Source organism: Mugil cephalus, chromosome 15 (assembly GCF_022458985.1).
Source record: "Mugil cephalus isolate CIBA_MC_2020 chromosome 15, CIBA_Mcephalus_1.1, whole genome shotgun sequence".
In the NCBI taxonomy this organism is placed as follows: domain Eukaryota; kingdom Metazoa; phylum Chordata; class Actinopteri; order Mugiliformes; family Mugilidae; genus Mugil; species Mugil cephalus.
The window spans coordinates 7,459,148-7,482,314 of NC_061784.1; the positions used below are offsets into that span (position 1 = coordinate 7,459,148).

The 23,167-nt window shown below is 44.6% G+C and overlaps 1 protein-coding gene across 14 annotated transcripts in view; it reads left to right on the forward strand.

Annotated features, from left to right (window-relative positions):
* Positions 1–23,167, forward strand: part of auts2a (activator of transcription and developmental regulator AUTS2 a) — a 297,228-nt gene that overhangs the window by 90,579 nt on the left and 183,482 nt on the right. The window contains exon 1 of one of the 14 annotated variants that reach the window (XM_047606286.1): positions 10,468–10,669. The exons of the other annotated variants lie outside the window; for them this stretch is intronic. Coding sequence (XP_047462242.1) covers positions 10,622–10,669 — 48 coding nt within the window. The 5' untranslated portion in view covers positions 10,468–10,621. Of the gene's footprint in view, positions 1–10,467; positions 10,670–23,167 lie in introns of those variants that run through there. 14 annotated transcript variants of the gene reach the window in all.

The following is a 23,167-nucleotide window of genomic DNA, read 5'->3' on the forward strand; positions in this document are numbered from 1 at the left end:
CATCCCATATTCAAGCTTCAATTAACTTGCGGAAAAGCCTATAGCTTCTTTTGTCTGAACCTCTACAATATATATTCAAGTCAAAGGTATAGCCAGTGTCTGTATTTTGTTGGTAAATACAGAGGCCACAGAACTCAGTGATACATAATGTAGAGCTTGTGCATATAATGTATAATATGTAACGATTTAGTGCCATGTTACTCATTACAACAATAACAACCCAATGTACAAACATCACCGTCCTGCAGAACAGAGATGGTGGTTCAATGTGAGTCCACTATAATTATGTTTCCTTTACTAATTACTTCCCTTATAGATGAAATACGCATCATTTGCAACCGGCCATTAATTCAGCAGGGCCAGCTAGAAAGGAAGATATGCACTGAGCTTATTAATAACGGTATATGAGCATGAATCCACAGTCAGCGGACCACGTTTACCATTATCTTCATTAGTGAATTAAGTAATTACAAGTTAAAAGACCTTTACGCCGTGGATATCTCAACCATAAGGACCGGTTGGACAGCAAAGTGCCGCGGGTCACAGGGAGTACAGAGAAATCTCTCCCTGGGATTGTTTGCAAGTTCATTACGTCTCCCACCCACTCATGCTTCTAATTATGTTGCCGCATTTTTATTTTCTGCTCTTTGCTCCGGTAGATTTGTTCAACAGCTCGTGCCTCGTCCTTTCGACCCGGTTTTCTGCCTCTAATTGATACAGGCGTGCACGCGAGGATTTGCAGAGGTGGCTGGTTCAAGTTAAGCGTTTCGTCGGCCGCTGAGCCGCCCGTGGCCACCGTGATATCACATTGCATCATGAGATTAAACCGCAGTTGTTGCCTCACAGCCTTCGTCTGACACACTATTTATTTTTTGACAAACTGGTCGGCTTTTTCTTAACCGGCGTTAATTAGCGTGCTGGATCGTGCGGGTATGTCTGGTAGTTAAACAATAGCTGACCCACACCGCCACACTTTCCATTTGTCCTCTCTGTTCAGCACAACAGAGCAGGCTTAACACACCATGTGGCTTTCACTGTTCCCTTTCCAGAGATTATTGTAGAAGTATCGACTTAGGAAAGAGTGTCTGTTGTTGAACGCACAATGCTGAAGGAATATCTTCGACGAGTGTGTGGAAGCTTCCACAGTTATCACATCCAGACAATAAGAGGTGCAGCCACACTTTCACAGATATTCTTTTTGTCTTTTTGATATTCGGAGGGTTCAGTCCGTACCTGCTCACCCAGAGCGTCCTTGTTCATGTCCTGGATTTTCTTGACTGTGAAAGAGCTCTACTTTACTTTTTGATTATGATTGTGTATGTAAAAGCTTTGCCAGTGGCTCATTTTTTCTCTAAATTGGGTGGAACTTTGTACGTGAATAAACAGCCTTCTGCTCTCCTGCGGCCAGCAGGTCTTTTATTCTGATTACTTGGAAAGCGCTGTTCTCTAGGCCGCACATGCAAGAAGTTGCGTGTCGTCCAGCTTTGACCCCACTTACAGGCATCTTGTTTCTGAACATTTCACCCCCTCCCCACACCCCCCACCCCGTCCCGTGTCTCCCTTGTCTGCGAACAATTAGTCTGTGTTTATCTCTGTTTCCTGCCTTCATCTGATCCGTCCGTTGACCGACGCTGGGACAGCTGGGTCTGCAGGCCGCTCGCCCCTGTGGAGGAGAGCAGGGAGTGGATGCGTGCAAAGGCGGCGAGGAGAGGAGGAGGTGAAGTGAAACATCATGGACCTGGCATTGGCTCATGCATCTGAAAGTCATTGGAACATGGAATCATTTCCCCTCCCTTTTCTCTTTACTGTTTCTCTCTGGAGCCTCGTTTTCCCCTCAGACAGACCCTCGTCCAAATCGCCTGCTGACTTGTTTGGAAATGAGTTCCAAATGAACGCAGACAGGCATTGTGTGTGTGTGTGCGCGTGTGGTTTTTGCATGCTAGTATCCACCTGTAGTTGTCTCTGCAGGCGTTTCAAGGTCGTGGTTACATGTAAACACACTACGTCATGACGCTCTTAAAGGCATTTAGTTCATGCAAAACAGCTCCTTACACCACTTTGCATCATAAAGTGAGCCTATCTGGACGTATTTACTTTTAGACATTTTTTGCAGATATCTAGACTTGTCACATGGGCGGTCAGGGGCCAATAAATAATGAGAGGGTGCAGGGCTGCAACAAACGATTGTTTTTCCAATCTAGCATTTTTTGACTAGTGGATTAATCTTTTGGTTAACCACTAAACTAAACCAAATATATTTTACTCAAACGTAGTGATCACATATTTGAACACAATATATATGAAGGAAAACCCCAGTTTGCATGCATTTATTGACATGCACTGAGTATGATTTAAAATACTGTGTAAGTCAGTGTTAGTCTTCTGCCCATCACCACATTCACCATGAAGCTCGGCCAGACTGATTTATCCAGAGAGGTTCCAGACCAACTTTCCATCATAAAAAGTATGTGGACAGGGAATTTGTTCACTGATATGACTACCTCAACATCTAGTAGATCATTGTGGCAGTAGGCCGATATTCTATTAACATATGATGATTCACTTTGTTAACTTCATTGTGATTGTAAATGAACATTTACTCCTTCGCTTTTTATCTAATTTAATGGTAATAAGTAAATTTCTCAAAATATTGTGTATAATGCAACCAGTGGCTGGGAAATAAAATTGTTCTTTCCTTGTGTTCACATTTTATTAGTGTTCATCTGGTTTCATTTCATTTTAAAGGCTTCCATCCAGTATTTTCCTTGTTAAATCTCCTCATCATAAGTCGGTTCTTTCATACAAATTCATATTAAATCATACATTTTTTATTAATTTATTTTTTAAATAATCAACATGCTGTGTTTAATCTCCTGACAGTGAGCGTGCAGCCCCCTCGGGGAAGGATATTCAAGTTATTACTACACCTCGTGGACTTTAATACAAGTTGCCTCACTGCATTACAGCAAAAGTCATTTGTGCCAAGGCAGCCTGGTGCTGTAATCCCCAGTATTAGCAGGCATAGGGGGCAGGCTAACGTGATTTCCTGCCTGTGGCTTAGATGGGACTCAGGCCCGTATTATCTGGCCATCAGGGAGACTTAGCTTCCACTCTAATATCTGTATGTGGAGAGGAGGAAAGGGCCTTTGTGTTTCTGGCCAATAGAGCCTGCGGAGAGGAAGAGAGGAAACATGCGCTGTGCCGTGCCATGCCGGGCCACTGCCTCTCGGTGCGTGCAACGCTGTTTCAGGGGGAGAGAAGAAGGGGGGTGCGCGACTAGCAGGCTGTCAGTTCCTGTAACTTCCTCTCCCCTCACTAGCTGTTCTTAGAGGTGAAGCTGGGGGATACAATGGGAATAAAGCTCTCTCTGCTCTCAGCTGCTCCTTCTCTTACCTTGCTTTTGATTATGTAAGTGTCCCACGTTGCATTTAATAGAGCAGAGCTGCTGTAACCCCCGAAGAGTTTAAAAGATTAAAGCAACAACTGAGGAAGTGTTTTGCAGGAGGGCTCTGCGTTTTCGGTTTTATACTTTTTTTTTTTTTTTTTGTGCGGCAGCAGGTTTAATGGAAAATTGGAGCAGGGCTGACACGTTGTAGCTCACGGGGGTTGAACATCTGGGCTGCCGTCGCTGCAAGAGTACTTGGGAGCGAGAGCAAATGCGCAAACACAAATTTACTGGGTTTCACGTGCCCTCCAGTGTCATGCACGAGGACACGCTTGGATGAGCATTTCTGCGCGCAGAACCGCGCCAGGTCCGCACTGAAAAAGCGCACGCTCACACTTAGGTCTGTCTCAACCCCAAGGAAAAGCCTCGCCTCCAGCGGGAAAGCGTCTGTGCAGCGAGGCAGCTCCAGGGCCTCTGCAGGCTCACCGCTAAAGCTACTGTGTTCTGTGCTCAGCAGCGTGGGAAGGAGGTGTACGACGAGGGAGAAATCTAAAGGAGACATATCATCGAGGCACAGGGGCCCTCGAGACACATCGCCGTGTTTGATACTTGTCCAAAAAAACTGGGCCATTAAAACCTATTTCTTCTTCTTCACCCTCCCCTGCCTGCTGATAAAGCCATGCGGAAACAATGCTCCTTAACCTCCCCTTATTCCACTCAGCTGCTCATGATATAAACTGTTTTGATACGATCTGTTTGCATGCTACGTCTAATTGCTTAACTAAACATCCAAAAGGATAGCGAGATAACCCCATAAGCACCTTCGATTGAGCCCCTAACATATTATCACCAGCACACAGACTTCATCTTTTCAGCTTTGTTCGAGCCTCTCTGTGTTGTGTCTAAATACACACCAGGCGGTGGAATGATACCCTGAACTACTTTCTTGTGTTCTGTTGGATTTCGTCCCTCCGAGCTCTTGGAGCTCTGTTATCCGGGCACAGCGATGGCCATGGGGGCCGTGGCCAAGCGTAGGCAATGTGTGTGTGGGAAGTGAGCAGGCAGGCAGGCTGTCACTTAGCATTACAGCACTACAGGCTCCCCGTGGGTGACATGAGGAGAGTGGAAAGTGATAAGACGAGAGGGAAAGAAGAGCAAGGAGGAGAAAAAAAAAAAAAACAGGAGTGAAGCAAACAATATACAACAGCCCACACACTAAAACACAAACACACACACACACACACACACCAGGCCCCTAGCAACCCGAGTCTGGGGAACCTGCTGTTTGTTTTTCTTTTGATTAGACCAACTGCTGAAGATAAGTCCACCTGACAAGACTTCACTGCGGGAACCGTGGTGAAACCATGCTAAGAGGTGGAGGGAAGGGTTAAAGACTCGCGGGTAGAGAAGATAAAAATAGTTAGTTTTCATCCAATGCACTAAAGATCAGTGAATAAGTATTTTCTCTCTTCTCTTTACTTTACAATGGTCGCTGTGGCCGTTCCAAAAATCTGTTACTAATTTGCTGAAGCAGTAGTTGTCCTTAATCTTTTGGTTTGTAATACATGAAGGCTATAAAGTCAGAACGCGCAGTACCTTGACAACAACTGCGGGGATATTTTGCCACGTTCATTATGAGCCACAACCACATGTGACATGATTTACTTGTCGTCCATCGCTTTGTCGCTGGCACTTGGTGGCCAGTGGACTTTCCAGGTTGTGGTTGTCTTGGCAACCCACTTGTATCCCTACCCCAACAATATGAGAGTATAAATATTGCTACTGTGGATGGAGCTTGCTCTTCTTGCCACGGCAAAAAAAAAGAAGAAGAAGAAGAAGAAATAACCACAGCTGCTCCATCTGGGTTCACCCAATGCTCGAAGATGACAATTAGAAAAGTTGTGGACAGTGATTCCCTGCAAAAAAAAATAAAATAAAAATGTTTGGCCAACTTTATTTTTTTCCCCCATCATTGCTATAAATTGATAAATTTCTCTCAGAGTCTACTGTCTCTTGCCTTCACATCGCTGCGAGACTCTTCTGTGTGTACTACTCAACTAAAACAACTTGCTGACCATTCTACATTCGGATTCACAAAACTAAATAAAAAATATTTTTTTTTACCCCTGGGGGTAATTTAAAGCCAAAGTGAGCACCATGACGTGGTAAACAAAACACTTTTAAAGACACAAAAAACTAGAACAATACACAGTATATACAAAAAATATGCTATGAATATTTGCAATGTGTCAAACTGTCCATTGAGGATTTAAACATGACTGTAGGAATAAAGTGGAGAAGTAAATAAAGTGGATAAAGTGCAGACAGGATAAGTGTAAACAGGAGTTACATGGATTACATATTTACATGTTATTACAAAGGGAGTATGGATAATAAGTTACAACAATTTAATGAAAGAACCTTGCCTTGCTCTGCAAAAGTAGACACAGTCAGATATGCATATCTGACTGTGTCTACTAAAATGAATGCGTGTAAATGCTCAACCTCCTAGTGTACATACAGAAATATCTGCCAGTCATCAACACTAATGAACAGAAACAAATATCACAACATTTACTTTTGAGACAACTCAAAACATGTTAATTATTTCACGGCACAGAACCAGTTTTCTCCAATTAACTGCAATAATTTGCAAAAACTAAATCAAAACAGCTTTCAGGTGTAGCTAACGCCACGCTATGAATGCTAAGGAAGTGCAGCACATGCCAACACCCACAAACAGCTTCTACACAGCAAGTGCAGCAGCCAAACAGCTAATATTAACATTAACAGGTTTGTTAATCTATAGCAGAAGGTATAGAAAGAAATCACCGCGGACTAGTAGGCACCATGGCCGCTAACACGCCAGCACCATGTTACAGCACACATGCAGGAGAACGTGAGCGTTATCTTGATTATTTAGACTATCCACAGCAATACCCTGAGGTAATTTAACCAACTGTTAGTTTATCCTATCATATCAGATATGTACGTTCACTATTAAATGTGCTGTGTGTGTAAAATATCCACTTTATTCATGCTAAATGATGAGGTTAAAGAACCTTTTTTCTTCACCTTGGGCGCCACGTTGAGAAGAGATGGCTGGACAGGGTTTCCTCAAACATAATGCTTGACCAGCCGTCTCCGTCCACCAAGAATTGTCAAGAATTCAAGAATTCCTTGTCTTTCTATTTTTTTCTGTATTCTTAAGTCTCCTCAGTATGTAGTGCCTCAAACTCAGTATGAACCAATGAATGGAACTCTGTCTTCTCCAAGACAGAGCCATGTTTGAAAAAAAAAAAAACACTATTTGTAACGTTATTTGGTCAGGGTTCCCTGGTCAGAATGTGTTATTCCCAGTGTGGACAGCTCCTTTCATCACCATGTGCTTTCTCACCTAGTGATTTGCATTTTAACCAGCCACAGGCATTTTATATTCAGTTGTGACATCAGTTGCTCCTTTACTGTTTATATGCATACTAATATTTTACTGTTATTCTGAGTAACTGAAAAAGGCCCTTTTCCTCTTTCCTTCATCCAATTCTTTTTTGAATTACATAACACATGAGATATGCTTATAGAAGTTGTATTTTAGTCCTACATGCATGAAGTGCGTTGTAAATGGCCTGTGCCTTGTAAACAAACCAACCAGTCAACGGCGTCCAAAGCTGAGATGGAGATGCAAGTCCTGAAGAAAAGCCCTCATTTCACATTGGCTGTCGACAGCTTTGGGATTTGGGCAAATATTGCAAAGCTGACTTTTGTGGACGCTTGGTGATGGATTGAAAGAGGGAGGCCGTCTTCACGCCGCTTCAAGAAAAACATGTTGTTGCTTGTACCTAGTCAAATATTCATTTTCATTAGCCATGTTAATAGGTTTGTAGTAATATTGAACATATTGGCCAACTTTCAGGCGCCTGTGATTCTGGGACAACCATGTTCTACGCTTTTGCATCGGGCTTTAATTTAGGGTTACACATAATATTTTTAGTAGCCTATTACTGCGTCTTTACTACAACCTTATTATGCATTCAGGGAAAGTCTGGCGTGTAACAAAAAATTGTGGGTGGGCGAAGTCGGGCTGGCTTCCAGGCTACAAAGTAGGACGATAAATCTCTTATATTTTCAATAATAATTCCTTATGTCACGGATAGCCTTACATGGATGTTTTTGTTAAGTCCTTTTAAAGTACTTGTCTTATGTAGTAGGTACTGTAGTGGCTTAGCAGCAAAGCACTTTCCCCACACCTCTTTTATTAGCATAAATTGTGTAAGAGAGGTGCATTCAAATAAAAAAGTCAGCCTTGTTGTTCCCCTGTGACACTGCCTCCTGCCAGACTTCTCTTCCTGCTCTGGCACAAGTTTTGGGCAAAGGTCTGGCCAAGTGAAATTATGTTTCCATGGATGCTAACACTGTGGCGCTACTGGTTCGTCTGATTGCTTTTGTTTATAACCCGCTGCTGTCCTACGATAGAAGGGTTGCCTCGGTTTAACTCAGGAGCTGCCAAATTTGGCGAAATCCTGTGGGATACAGAAGCCCATTCTAGTTGGCAGACAACTCAAGGCATCGTCAAAGGTGACATGATTATATACACAGCAGTGTGGTGTGTGTGGGGGGGTATGTGGGCCCTGTACGCTGAGGGGAGTGGCAGAATGTAAACATTGGCTGGGTGGCCCAGTCTCCGTCTCAGCTGTGGCCTTTTTAGTCCTTAATCCTTCACAGCAGGCAAATGTCCAGTTCATAATGTCAGTGTGTTTCCCCCTTGCTGATCCCCTGCATTTGTATTGCTGGCTGTTTACATACCGATTTATTGGATAAGATATTTTAGTCCAACTAACCTCACATTATCTCATATACAGAATATTTCATGACAAATTTAGCTTTTTGTCTTAGTGTTTATCCGTGTTCCAGTCACAATTTGGCAGCATTTGAAACCAAATACGATGGCAGCTGTGTGGTTGTTTGCTCTTTTTGCCGTGCAACAGTAAATTAACTCTGATCCAAATGTGCTGTTTTAGTTTAACTGTATTTAAATAAAGAGGGGTGATGCTTATTTTAAACTTACTTACTTAGACACGGGCCACGGAGGTTATCGAGAAAGACATATGATTTCACAGATATTAGGCCAAATAACAATGTGTAATATATAGGGGATTTCACAGAGAGACAAACACGACAATTAAATGAACATCATCATTGGTGGTGTTTACATTTGAAATGCGGGCTCTGCTGCATATCTAATCAAGCACTTTTTCAACCAGTAGTCAGCCAACCAGCAGGGGGCGGACACATGCCTAAGGCTTCATTAAGCTGCCTAAATAACAAGCGAGCGCACCTTGCAGCGGCAAACTTGTTGAACTCAAGCGGCAGCCTCCAGGTCAAAAAAAAATGTGCTAGTGCAAAAACTTGCAGTTCATTGAGTGGCCACATGAGGCTGGGGGCAAATCCCCATAGACCCCCATGTTAAAAAGCCCAACTTTACAGCATTATTAAACAAGTTTACAGCCTGGTCCCAAAAACAATGTTGGTCTAAATAGTTTATTTCACAATTCATGACAACTGTTCTGCATAATTAAGGGTGTTCACGCTTTGAGTGACAGGCCGTACCTTGAGCTTATAGGTAGCAGAGAGTTGGGTGGGCGGGTCCGATACGACCCCCCATGTCCAAATGTGGACTATCCGAGTGTGGGCGGAGTAAAGCTCATCCAACATGGCGACCGCAGGCTCCGCCCACTTCGGGCTTCATTTTTGAGGTTCAGAATCTAATGGGTGACGTCACGATGGGTTTGTCCATAGTATGAACAGTGAATGGGTGAAATGATGAGAGCAAGTTCTAATGTTGTGAGAAGAAGCTACGGCAGCAGTTGGAGATGAGGAGCACCGTGGTGAACAAGCATGCGACTGTAGGCCCACAGTCTGTTATTACCTTCTCTGTATAAGCCGTGATTGTTTCCAGTGAGTTGCACTTTGTGATGGCGCTCTGTAATAGCATGTTTATTATTTTAGCCCTCTTCTGTGTTCATTTTCATGGGCAGTTATTCATATTTAAAGTTTCACTTTTGCACTGAAGAGCGTTCACATATTATTTGTTTACAAGTAGCACAATAAAAATACAGACGTTTCCCCAACATGATGAATAAAAGTGATTCCAATATTGATCAGAATTATCGTGATTATCATTCTGGCCATAATCGTGCAGCCCTATTGGCATGTGACATCATTCTTCTGGTTCAGTCTTTTTACCCGTTGGTGAACTTTCGCTTGTCACATAACAGTGAACGAGCCAGGTAATTCCCTCAGCAGTTCAAATGCAATTACTCCACAAAGTTGAATTGTGGCGAGGTTACCCGGTTGTCATTTTATGAAACAAGAGCACCGGATAGCACGCTAACAGTAAATGTTACTAGGAGGACAAGGAGCCATCATGCAGGCTGTGCCCATTATTAGCTCATCATAACTGCATTTGACGTAATGTTTTGGAGGCACAATTATTTATCCATCGCAGCGTATTTGGCTCGTGGGAATGCTTCTCTTCTGGGGTCAGGCCCGACATCAGGGGCTGCTTTCTGTGGAAATAATAAAGCAGACAGTGTTACTTTACAGAGCAGCGAGACGCTAGATTGAAACAGATACAGGGGCGGGTTAAACGAGGTCAGGCTGAAAGAGTTTACCGGTGCATAAACGAGAGCAATAGGAAGCACTGGGGGGAGACATTGAGTGAGCAAAGGGGTTGGAAAGAGGGGGGGAAGCAAGAGAGGCCGATAAGGGAAGTGTGTAGGATAGAGAGAAAGAAGAAGGAGAGAGGGAGTGGGCAGTGTGGGAGGATGGTGCTTGAGTTTGTGGAGTTTGCCCACTCTGACTGGAAACATCCCCCTGCTGCTCCTCTGCTGGCATCTGCCACCACCACTGAACACAGCTGAAGCCCATCTGAGGAGCTCTTCTGTCAGCCCTCCAACCCTGCCACGACACACACACACACACATGCACACACACACACACACGCACACACACACAGCACTCAACACACTACACAGTGAAGACGAGGGAGTGAAACGGTAGCAGGCTCAGAGGCTTGGAGTCAAAGCCGGAGCGGGGAAAGAGTCGGCACAAAGACCAGCGGGATAAAAGTAGCTGAAACATTTCAGAGTCGACGTACCGCACGTTCAGCATCAGTCACTGGAGCAGGCTCGGTCGTTCCGCCGCACGCTGAATCCGTCAGGAGCAGAAGACAGAAGGATGATCAAGTCCAGCTGGTTTTATGTCAAGTTCAAATACAACGAGAAGGTAAGCTCCATGTGTAGATTATTTTTATTTTCCTGGCCCGACTCCTCCGCTCAGAGTGTCATGGCAAATATCTAGGCATCTGATATTGATTGCTCGTGAAAATGTTGAATTATTTAGTCGTGCATGGATACTCTTTCCAGGCATTATTTTCCCTTCCCTCAGTGGCCGTTTTAAATTCATAGGCGAATTTATGGCTGTGGGCCTGTGGTAAAGTGGAGGTTAAATACTTATGTTCCCTGTGTAATTTCGCCCGTGGGAATATTGACTCCTGGCTGCTGACAGTGCTTTTCCCGTAAATACAGTATTTCATTGAAAGGGAGCCTAATGCACTGCAAACGGGCGATGTCTGTTACAATTTCTTCGGTAGTATTGTGTGTTATGGGAGCGTTGTGCTCGCTCAAGTGAGAACACTCACATTTATTTATTTTTTTATTATTTTTTTTGCTTATTCTTAGACTCCTCGCTGCAGTAAGTGCATTTCATTACAAGTGTAGCTTGAGCCATTAAGCTGCAAAAAGCGCGTGCACTGTTTTAGCTTTGTGCTGATTTTTGCATCTGCTTTATTTATTGCCTTTGTGTAAATGAGATTCTGCGCTCTCAGAACATACCAGGATACATTTATTTAGCTTCTTATTTACGATGTGGGTGTGTTCTTATCTACTTTTAAAGGTCATTGCTTCTTTATACTTCAACGGTAAAAAGTGCAATCATGCAAATGAAGCTGCATTCACTTTGAATTACCTGTAGTAATTCATGCACAGTGTGAACGTATAGCGCGGGCCTGACCCAGTCTTGTGATGAAGCACAGTGATGAAGTTTTAATGCGGTTAGTGATGTCACGGCCTGGACATCAGATCCCGTAGCCGGCGTGGTGCTACTGAGTCTGATGGGACACGCGCCCTCAGCGTCACTCCTCTGTGGCTGGATGGCATTTCACTGTGAAAGCCAAGCTCTGAGCCAGCTGCTAGCACTTTTCCCAAATGCTCGACTCTGTGCTAATGAAAACAGCTACAGCTACAATTACCCTCAGTCAGTCAGTTGTTCATCAGCCGGACACCATCCACCAGTGAACATCTAGCCAGTCCTCTAGTCATGAGGTCTGTCTTTGTGTCGGGGCGTTTTTTTTTTTTTGTTTTTTTTCTTAGCCGTGACCCCTTCTGCTGATCGAGTTCTCCACTTAGCATCAGGTGTCTCCCCCCGTAGGATCAATAAAGCTATCCGGTTACATAAAACGCGGCGGCGGCACCGCTCTGCTTACTGCCGGGTGCGCCTTCTCCAAGGCTCGGTTTCAGTCGAAACGTTTCGATGCTGTGAAAATATGAAATGATGGCGTGCGTGTGTCGGACTGTCTCCGCCGTGACCGGGCTTATTGTAGTGGATAAGTAAGAGAGCGCCAAGTGGCCTCATGGGAGCATCTGCTGGTGCCCGAGGTGCTTCGTTTCCATCTGCTCTGCCATTTTGTACTTGAGCAGTCTTGAGGTGAGAAGATGGCCGCTCTTTTTATCTTAACGGTTTCTCTGTGCGGCCCATTAAATGATATTTTACGACCTCGTCTAACAAAAGTGTCGGCTTCCTAATTATTACTGCATATTCTGTTAGAAATTCAAGTTTCTTTGAATACACGTTAACATCAATGCAACATATTTTAGTAAAAGGTTAAATGGAGGCAGGGAATCGAAATAAAAAAATATTTGAAGCTCTGTGTTATCTGAATAGCTTAATATTGAATGCAGAATGATGTATATATATAATTTTCACTAGTCCGAGTTTAATATAGAACACATATAGTAGGTAGGGGGTCCCGACTTAATCTCTCCATCAGTTTGGTTTCCTTGGCCTGAAAGACACTGAAGACTCCTGCTGTAGATAATTAGAAACATTACTGCAGTCTGAAAGGAGGCCTTTCCGAAATGTTCATCAAAAATATCAGGACACATAGAAATGTGTGTGTGTGTGTGACACCTTAGAAGAAACAGCAGTGGAGACAAGTTAGAGCAACCATGGCAACGGCACGGGTGTCCGCTCAAAGTGTCTGGTTTAAAAGTGGGAGACGGGAGTTCTGTGTCATGCTCCTTCTCTTTACCGCTCGCTCCTCGTCCTGTTACGGCCACATTTCACATTTAATCCAGCAGAAGTAAGAGCAGAGACGATAAGATGGAGAGGAATCCGGAGCGGTGGGGCCGGCTCTTTAAAAAGCCTTGTTGGGTCAGAAGTGTCTCTCATTTGCACGTCTTGGACCAGTTGCAGGAGCTCCGGAACGGTATCTTTACTGCAAAATTACAGAATAGTCGATCTGGCTGCGCCGATCTCCTGCTCCTAGGTGGCCTGACTTTTGTGTATTTTACAATTTCCCTGCAGGTCTTTGTTCCAGCAAAGAAAGTATACAGAGGAACAGGGTGTATGTGTCAGTTCTTCGGGGAGGGAAAGCTGACGGGAGTGTGTTGGTGGAGAAGAAGGGCTTATGCGGTCGTCTGCTTTTTCTTTTTTCTTTTTTTTTTTTCTTTTTTCCCCTGCTCCCAGCTGTCTTGCCTCCGGAGCAGCCAGCCTCTGTGTGATTACGCGTGATTGACAGGCACGCTTTCAGCAGCGGGCTAAAAAGGATGTGACCTTAAACAAGCACTGCCATTTTTGACTGAGTGCCTGTCCCCACACCTCCTCCCCGCCTCCTTCGCTCTCTGAAGAGAAAAGGGTGACGGGGGCGCAAGGCGTTGTAGCTTCTGGGTCAAGAACACAGGGTCATCCGAGTTTAGGGAAAGGGTAATTGCTACCCCCTGTGTGTGGGCTGCGAGAGGGAGGGAGGCTGAGGCTGGTGGGAGGCTGGAGGTTGGTTGCATTCCTCCGAGTGGAAAGGGAACACAACACTGAAGCCCTGATCTGTTTGTCTGCTCGCAGCTCTTTGTCCTCCACATGTAAGCCGGTGCCAGGACCCCCTGTGGGCCAGCAGCCCCACAGAGGGCAAACGGTGACCTGACGCACGCTGGACTAATTCAATTTAACACACACTGAGTTCACTCGTGGCTACGACGAATGCACTCAGACGGATTTCAATGCTATTTGACTGAGGCCTTTATGAGAATACAAGGAAACAGTACAAAGTAGGTAAAGAATTAATCGGTAATTAATTTTCTAATTAATTATCTCAGTCGAAGCATGGTAAGCTCCCAACAGCTGATGTGTTTTTCAGGCTACCATTTATCAGTACCAGTGGGAGAAGCACCGCTCAGATCCTCGACGCGGTAAATCAAAGTGTGTTCAACAACGCAAAAACACTCCCAAGTAAAAAGCCTAGCGCAAGAGAATCAAAGGAAGATGGATAATCAGGCTTCCTCAAAATGGTGCTTGAGTAGAACGCTTTAGTAAATGCAGTTAATCGCCGCCGGTCACAAACAGATGAGTTACTGGTAAACAGGTGAGCCCCTTCATCAAATTAACAGCCCGAGATATGTGTTCGCGAGGCTTTCGAGGAGATTTGTAGCTGAGCCGACACGTGGCAGCTGGTGGACTGTTTTTTTTATGCCTGACTTCTGTTTGTTTAACATGTGGAGCGTTGACACTGTAGACATACAGTACATTTATGTGTTGGTTAAATTCCTGGCTTTTATACATACAGCGTCCTGCACATGTCACAATATTTATCTGCAAACTACATTCGCTCTGGCTTAAGTATTCTCATTCAGGCCGTGTTTTCTGCGAAATAACACACTCAAGGGTCCTGTAATGACGCTCAGACTTTCAAACAAACCGTGCCTTCCATAACTCCGGGTGATTTCTTTGCCCACTAACTGTTAGTCGGTTTTGCCTGCAGTGCTTCGCATTGTGGAACCTTCTCCACTGCTAAACAGCAGACACTTTTTAGAAAGGCTCTTTTAAAGTACTGTGGGACGTAGACCCCGTCGCCTACTTGTGTAGCCCACGCTGGTGCGAGCCGTTTATATTTGTGTGCTCGTCAGTCTGTAAAATCACCACTGAAACACTGGGTAGCGCTGTTTTTTTGTTTGTTTGTTTGTTTTTGCCAATCGTGGAAAATGTTTGTTTCTACATTCTTCTTAGCTTTCTACAACAGCGAAAGAAACTGTCGCCGAAATTTCGACCAAGACGAGTCACACAAATGTTTGTATGTCCGAACCCCCTCAACGAACCTTTCCTTCATGTGGTCTAAACCACCTCTTACAACAGAATGCTGAAAAAGAAACTTCTCAAATATTACGCACATTAAGTTGGTACATCTATGAGTACCTATAGTTGAAATCATGAGTGCTGACTGATCAGTATTTCCTCTTCTGCTGACACAGTAGCTCAGTAATCAGAGAGTGGGATGTGGGTTATCATTGTGGAGTGTTATGAGTTATGAGAGCTACAGTCCATGGTTAGTGTCTTGGTTAGTATCACCTATTCAAACCTAAATATAATCACCGGCATACATTCCTGTGGACCTCCTGCTCAGGGAAATCGTCTGAGACTGTCATTGTCCTTTTTACAGGTCTGCTGGGAGACTGTTGTTATCTGGTTTGCTTCTGGTTTGCATCTAATTGTGTTCAGTGCCTACGAACATTCCTCTAGTGTAACCAGCCCAAAGGGAAGAAAAAAAGGAGTTCCTTCTTTTTGGCAAACAGCGAAGGAGGTGATCTGCATGAAAGTTTTACCCCTGTGCACACCCAGCCACGCCGAGAGGACTCTAACGAGAGCTTATCCGAGCCGCTTCAGCCGAGCCGGTTTCATTCACTCCCGCTTAAAAGCGGGAGCCGTAAGAAGCTCGTGGAACTTTTGACCCCGGCGCTGGTTGTCGCAGTTCTTTTTATTTGTTTGTTAACTGTTGCGTGTTTATTTATTTATTTATTTATTTATTTTCTCTCCACAAAAGCTTTCTCACTTTGCACAGACGCATTGGAATTCCAAGTGAGTGCTCCACAGCTTGCCAAAGGGATTACCGCTAAATCCCTGCAAACTCCAGATGTTTTCCCAGGCTGCACGTAGGGAGGAAACATCGCCCATCCCCTGTAAACATCTGTCAGACAAAAGCTTCCACCACAGAGGAGACAACAGAAGCTTAGGGGGGAGGAAAGTAGCTTGACTAGGCAGATTTTCACTCCGCTAGATCTGTTTGTTCACCAAGAGCTAAGTGTTTTTTTTTTTTTTTTCGGTTTTGTTTTTTTTTTTGCGAGGTGTCTTGCGCGCCTGCTTATGCTAAGCCTCAAAGTGGACGAGTGCGCACTGGAACTGACATATTCGGTGGTTGCGCGGCCGTGGAGAGCGCGGCGATCATTCTGCCCATCTGTATCGCTAAGCTTCTCCTGGCGGACCACCGAGAGAGGCGTAATCTGACTTTTTGTGAAAAAGACTTTCAGATTTATTTTATTTTGCTTCAAATGGAAGGAGCCATTAAAAGTGACACCCAGAAACACCCAGACCGAACTGAACTGATCTGGGCCTGTCTTTTGTAAAAAGAATAATCAAAGGCTCCTCTGAGTCCCCGCTGCATGCCACTCAAATGAAGTCACAGGAGCTGCTTGCTTCCCTCTCTCTCTCTCTCTCTCTCTCTGTATCAGTGTGCATGTAAGTGGCAGTTGCTGCTGGGTTCAGGCCCCGGGCAGGATCTCATATCCCCCTGCCATGTTTGTGTTAATTTGGTGGATGTAAACACGGCGAGTGGGCTGTAACAAGGCAGCGCCTGCCTCTGTCTCTCTGGTCTCCAGCCTCCTCAGCGGAGAGCAGAGAGGAGAGAGGGAGCGGCTGACCAGTGTCTGGATCACTGAACAATTGTGGGCCGGAGAGAAGGGGAGAGCGGGAGAGAGCGGGAGAGAGCGGGAGAGAGCGCGAGCCCTCAGTGTAGCCACTAGGGACGCGACTGACAGATGGAGAGAGCGAATGGCTGGATGCCTAGCCAACTGGAAAGACAACTTTCACCCACACAGGCTGGATGCTTTTGCCTGTCGACTTTTATCTCCATCCCGTTCCACGCATCCTATAGGAAAGAAAGCGGGGTCTGTGTATTCGTAACCCCCCGACGCTCTACACGCTGTATATATATATACACACTGTAGGTGGTACAGGGTTTTATGACAGCCTGCTTAATGGGTTCCAGACTTGAGGTTACCAGGATTATTTGACTGGAAATTACGCCACTTAGGGGATTTTATAAATTCAGCTCCTCTAATTGCCAGTTTCATGCTCGCAAGTTTATTTCTTCTAGGATACAGACAAATTAGGAAAAGATCTTTTTTTTTTTTTCTTTATTCTATTTAAGATTAAAATCAGTAACATTTCCATAATATTCTGCTCCTTTCATGCGCTTAATGATTTTATTTCTTTGCTTTCCTTGGCCAGTCGCTGTGTTTGGACAGCACAAGGATGTCTTTATAAATGGGTAGAGTGGTTCATTGCCCCTGTAAGGAAAACACATGTCTTATATGTTGTATGTTATGTAGTAGAAATCATCTGGGGCTAGCTTAGAAGCCACATACTTTACCGTTGTGGTCAGAGAGTTGCTTGGGAGTCGCTCTGTTAGTTACTGGTCTGTCAAATCGTTTAGGCTATATTTGTTGTCACTGGAGCCGCAGTAGACAACGAGATGGCTCTGATTGTTTTGAGGATCATCCAATTGAGTTATATATTTCCTTTATCATCATTTAAAATGCGCCACCACATAATGAAATCCTAATGGAGAGTTGTCAGACTCTGGCTTCACCGGGCACAGAGTTAGATCAGAGTCTAAGACTTTTTTTTTTTTTTTAAACATCCTAATATTTCTTTGACTTTTCCTAAATTGCATGTTTGTATATTTGGATTATATGTGGCTTAACAATTTTTAGAGACTCTTTATTTAACGGTAGAAGTGTGTCTGGGCTCGTGTTATTGAGTGCAGGTGTGCGTCGGTCTATACGGTGAACGTGCGCCTCGTTTTCTTCTCAGAGGAGTCCTCCCAGAGCTCATTAGCCCCCGTTAAATTCCCACTGGAATGCCGGGTCCTGCCCGCCGTCTGCTGCCCGTTCCTCAGCGGCTCTGGTTTCAGCCTGCTGGATCACTGGGCACAGACATGGTTCCCATAGCTGAGCTGCCTGAGCTACATGGGCAGGCCCTGGTACCCTGGCTCAAAGAGCCCTCTGTTGTCCTCGCGCACGCGCTCCCTTCGCAGTGTAGGGTTGCTTTTCGCGCAGACGCGCGCATTCGCAGGGAAAGCAGTCTGGCAATGTGAGCTCCGAGAATGTCACAGATTTATGGAAGGATGGATCACATGCTGCAGACTGCTGGAGAGCAAAGCCCAACAATTGCTTTTTGTCTGAATGTTAACTTGTGTAACTGTCTGGCAATACCAGTCTACGCTGGCATAGTCCAAAGAAACAATCCTATGCTTTTTTTTCAGCCCCTCCCACCTCCCACCAGCGAGTCTTGGCTTGAAACCTGCACAAGCTTGGCCGGCGCTGTGGAACATAGACGCACGTGGACGCGTTCCCAAATTCAAATGCATAATGTCTAGATCATTATTTTCTGCTGGGGGACTGGGGGGAAGTCTGTTTATTATACGCCACTGTGTTCTGCAAGTGGCCATCAGCTTCTCACTGTGACCAATTACCTTCCTCTGCTTTCAGCAAAGCCTACTGCGGCCCGTACCCCCGGCTGGTTATTTATATTTTATTTATTTATTTCCTCCAAAAAAACTTTTACCCAGTGAGGTGGAGGGGTTTATGAGGGAGAGTCGGCCAGAGGAGAGTGCATATCAAAGAGAAGCGGCCATCTGTCAGCGCAGGCAGCAAACAGCTGGTGGAGGAGATGCAAGATGTCTGAACAAAGACTGACAAGATGGAAGATGACAGGAAACAGATTTCCCTCCCTTTTTACCCCTCCTGCAAGAGAAGAGGTTGACCGACAGAGTGCTGTGATGTCTAGCAGCCTCCAGATGCTGGCTCTCCTCTCTCCTAATCTACCTGCCTTCTTCTCTTCTCTTCTCTTCTCTTCTCTTCTCTTCTCTTCTCTTCTCTTCTCTTCTCTTCTCTTCTCTTCTCTTCTCTTCTCTTCTCTTCTCTTCTCTTTTCTTCTCTTCTCTTCTCTTCTCTTCCCATGCGTTGCTGAAGCGATTCTCTGGTCTGCTGCCTTGCTGCTTAATCTGTTAATTTGCATCCCTGTTGCTCTCGACGAGGGCGCCGGATGCGTTATGTATAACGTGTGGGCAAGCGCAGAATTAATATTTCCACAGAAATTATCATGCGATAATTAATGCATGCGCCTCAATTGCGCTAATAACAATTTCCCTTCGTCAATATAGAAGTTTCGATATTAGAAAGGGAGCTCCGTCGAGCCCGTATCTTACGCTGGGTGAATTATTTAGCTTTAGTAATTGACCTGCCGCAGCTTAAGTAGATACGCATCTCTCCGCTCGTTTGCTCAGATAAATGAAGCGGTGTGAGTCGCGTTAAGTAAATTTTTAGGAAATGAGCGCGGGGCCTCGTGTTAATTAGCGCCGAAGCATAAGCCTCGTTACATCAGGTCTTCTTCCCTCACTACTTAGCGCCGGCGTATTCCCCTTTGTGCCTTTATCCCGCCGCACTGTTAATTTGAACAGAAAATGCGCTCTTGTTTCTAAATAGAGCGCTGGTGCACACACTAGCTGCAATCATTAAGCCCATTTTCTGCCAGCTCGGAGCTGTTGAAACGCCTGTAATGGAGGGGAGAGCGAGGCTGTTTTCGCCGGCTCCCTCTGTCCGCGGTGCGATGTGCGACACCGGCCAGTGTAATACAGTAATGGCCCTAATTGTCTAATCACTTTAATATGTGGCTGTTGCTCTTGGACATGACAGGGGCAAAGTGAGCTAATAAACAGTGATTACTGTCGCTTGAAATTGACACATGGGGGAAGGGGGCCGCATTTCGGCTCCGGGAGGAAGACTTCTATTTCCTCGTTCCCCCCTCCTCTCCCTCGTTGCGGTGCTTGACAGACGGGGGAGGCATGGTGGCGGTGAAAGGTCAGCTGGTGGTTGCATACAAGTGATGGAATGACAGAGGAAGAGAGAGAGAGAGAGAGAGAGAGCACGATGGGGGGAAAAAAAGGAGAGAGAAAGAGCTGTCATCTCCACATCTTGTCCCTCCGGTCGGTTAGACTGACAAGCTGCCAGCCTGGCCGGCTCGTACTCGGCGGAACAAAGAACAGACAAGGCAGAGATTTCACTTTCCCCAACCATCTGCCTCTTCCTGCTTCTCTTCTGTATACTCGGTTTGAAATCAGATTTGACAGATACGCAGAGGCTGTGGAAAACTGTGTTACAGTGCGAGGGTATACTGTATACTCACTGCAGCTTGAGGTGCATCCACGCGTTGCCCTGAGGACAGCGGCTTAGAGTCACAGTAGAGGGAGATGAAGTGATAAGTTTAGAAGCAAGTATATTACATATTGTGAGCCCAACAGCACAATTGGCCAAGTCATATATGGATAAAAAAAATATATATATAATGGGCAAAAAATTGCTTTTTCTTCTTTTCTGAAAACATTCAAATATGACTTAGGCAATTATCCTATTAGGCCGTGTTTCACACAATGGAGGAAATGATTTACATTTGACGCCTTTTTTTTCTTTCTTTTGAATAATATAAAAAGACTCAACGGAAAACAAGGTCTTTTGTTCATGAAGGAAAGATGAATAGTAACGGAAAATATTTTGTCCCGAGATAAGAAAGAACACATATGAACCAGGCGTAGACATAAGAATAAGAATAAAAATAAAATAAAACAATCTAAAATAATATAAGAATAACAGTAAAAAAAATAATAAAACAATCTAAAATAAAACAAGAATAAGAATAAAAAAGAATTAAAATAAAATAAAAAAAAATCTAAAATAAAATAAGAATAACAAAAAAAGAATAAAAAAAACAAAAAAAACAATCTAAAATAAGAATGAGGTAGTGTAAGGTTAGAGGTTAGAGAAAGTGTCCATGGGTTATACTGTAGACTAAACAAAATTGTTGCTTTACTAATATAGAATAGAATAGAATAGAATAGAATAGAATAGAATAGAATAGAATAGAATAGAATAGAATAGAATACATTTTCCATTTGCACAGGTATATCACAGTGCAGGTACTTTGGAGTACTTCTGTGTTTCATTCAAGTCAAGTTTTACTAAAATTTTAAAGAATGTAAAAAAGCAGACATTGAAAAAAAATACCACGGCTAAAAAGTGCACTTATAGACACAGAAAGAAATAGATATAGACAAAAAGTGCCTAATACAAACACAGTCATTATCAGAAATGGTTTGAGATCAACTCACTGAGGTTGTGCAGTGTAAACAGCTCAGAATTACCCACATTGCACAAAAAACTACAGTGGTCCACATTGGTCATTGCAGCTTATCTTCTAGCTGTTTTGTAGGCGGGCTGTGTCACGTGCTACCTCCTTCCCTCCTCAGTATCACGTCATATGTGTCTAAGTTGCTAAGACCGTACAGGTCTGGGTGTCTGCTCCGACCTTTTAATGAGTCGCTGCATGTAGAGAGAGTTGCAGCCATTATAAATCAGGCCTTGTGTAAGACAACTGCCTCTCCTCCATTACGATGCAGCGCAGGTACAGTGTTACTTAAAAGATAATTATCTGAGTCAGTCTCCATGTACAGAAAAAATGCAGCTGCCGCCTTGCTCTGTGTTTTATGGAACGCTGTATATATTGGGACTGATAAAGGTCGAACTCTGTCCGTTTGCATGGAATACGACGCGATGGAACACAAACCTAACGAGCATGTCTGTGGAGGGTGGGAGGAACCCGGAGTACCTGGTGAGAACCCACACAGACGTATTCAACAAGTCATATTCAACACTACTTATCTCAGTTTGTTGCAAAATAAAGGCGAAATCACACAATTAATCTGAACCGTTTTTATTAAGTTGCAGACATTATGACAAATAGATTCTTCCAATTTCTTTTTCTTACACACATACATGCAAATGTATCCAAGCTCGCATTCATCCATCCATAACACAAAAATTGTAATTCAAGATGTACTTTACAGAAAGTATAAAATATATGCTAGATAGTCAGCCTCCCCGATGGGAAGTCTAGAAAACATATCTCTGGATCCTTGCAAAGTGTATTTAATCTTTTCCAATTTGCTGAAATGAAGAACATCTCTGATCCGAGCCTCATAGGATGGAGGGGAAGGAGACTTCCTGTGAAGTAGTATGAGCTGCCTGGCTAATAGAGACAGGAAAGCTCTGAGTTCTGCTTCAGTTTTTGGCAGAGTTACCATGACTCTGATGTTGTTGGTCAAATTGGTTCTTCCTTCGTAGAGATCATGTTCAAATAATGCTGCGTTTATTATTTTATGGTAAACCAAAGGATGGATCCACTACACAGGAAACAGTTGATAAATTAATCAACTGAAGGAAAGTATCATTTATCGCAGCCTCGGATTGAGTCACAAGCACATTTTTTCTTTTCAATATCTCAGCAAGTTCAGCTCATCACACTCAGGACCCATTAAACAAAACTCGCGGCAGAAACGTTAATCCGCGCCAAAACACGTCGAGACGCGGAGAGCTGTGAAACTGCGCAGTTCACGCGCAGTTGCGTACTGGTGCTCTGCTGAGGAGGTGCCAGTTTTAATTTTCACACAAGCTGCTGTCTTCTTTTTTCCACCGCGGCAGAGCTGGAGGACTGAGGCAGCCAGCAGCGTTCAATGAAACGTTTCTATTTGCTCTGTTCGTGCCTTTGCGAGATGAATGTGCTCGTGCGTTTTTTTATTTATTTTTTTGTTGATGCTTCATGCCCCATCGCCAGGCTGTGAAGCCCTCGCTCCACGGCTCCCCGAAGACCAGTTAACCCCTCGTTTCCTCCCCAGGGCCTCCGCTAAGGACCACAGCAGTTGTGCGCATATGTCTGTGAATCCTTTCGGTGTCTTCTGCGGAGCAGACTTTGTCTACAGAAGTCGGGCACTCTGATAGCCCCCATTCATTATTCAGCTCCAGTCCAGCTGCACCACCACCACCACCACCACCACCACCACCACCACCACCCTCGCCTCCCCCCGAGCAGCGCAGAAATAAAACAAGGTTAAGAACTGGCATGAAATGTGTCTCAGTGGATCAAGTGGTGGTGGGGGGGGCGAGTGGGCTGGAGGTTTCGGAGACGGCGGAGGTATGGGCCTTTATCTGTGCGCCATCTTTTATTAATTGCCCTGGTGCTCAGACTGTGAGTTTCTCCGCGATCATTAATGCATGCGCGGAATAACGTATTTACATGTCCTCATGCATTATGCATGGGCGGGGAGGGGGCTACAGTGTTGTGGAGGACCCTCTGCCCACAGGTCCTATGTTTTCGTTCTGTGTGTACGCCTGTGTGTGCGAGCTGATTTGCATTCGACCGCACTCTGAAACCCTCTCGCTGCCAGGGCCCTCTGCTGCTGCTGCAGGAAAGTGATGGAGCATTGGACAACAAACAACATTCCCTGCGTTTTCACACGGGCCGCTGAGGGTTCTGACAGAGGCCGACAGGTCACACTGCTACACGGAGACT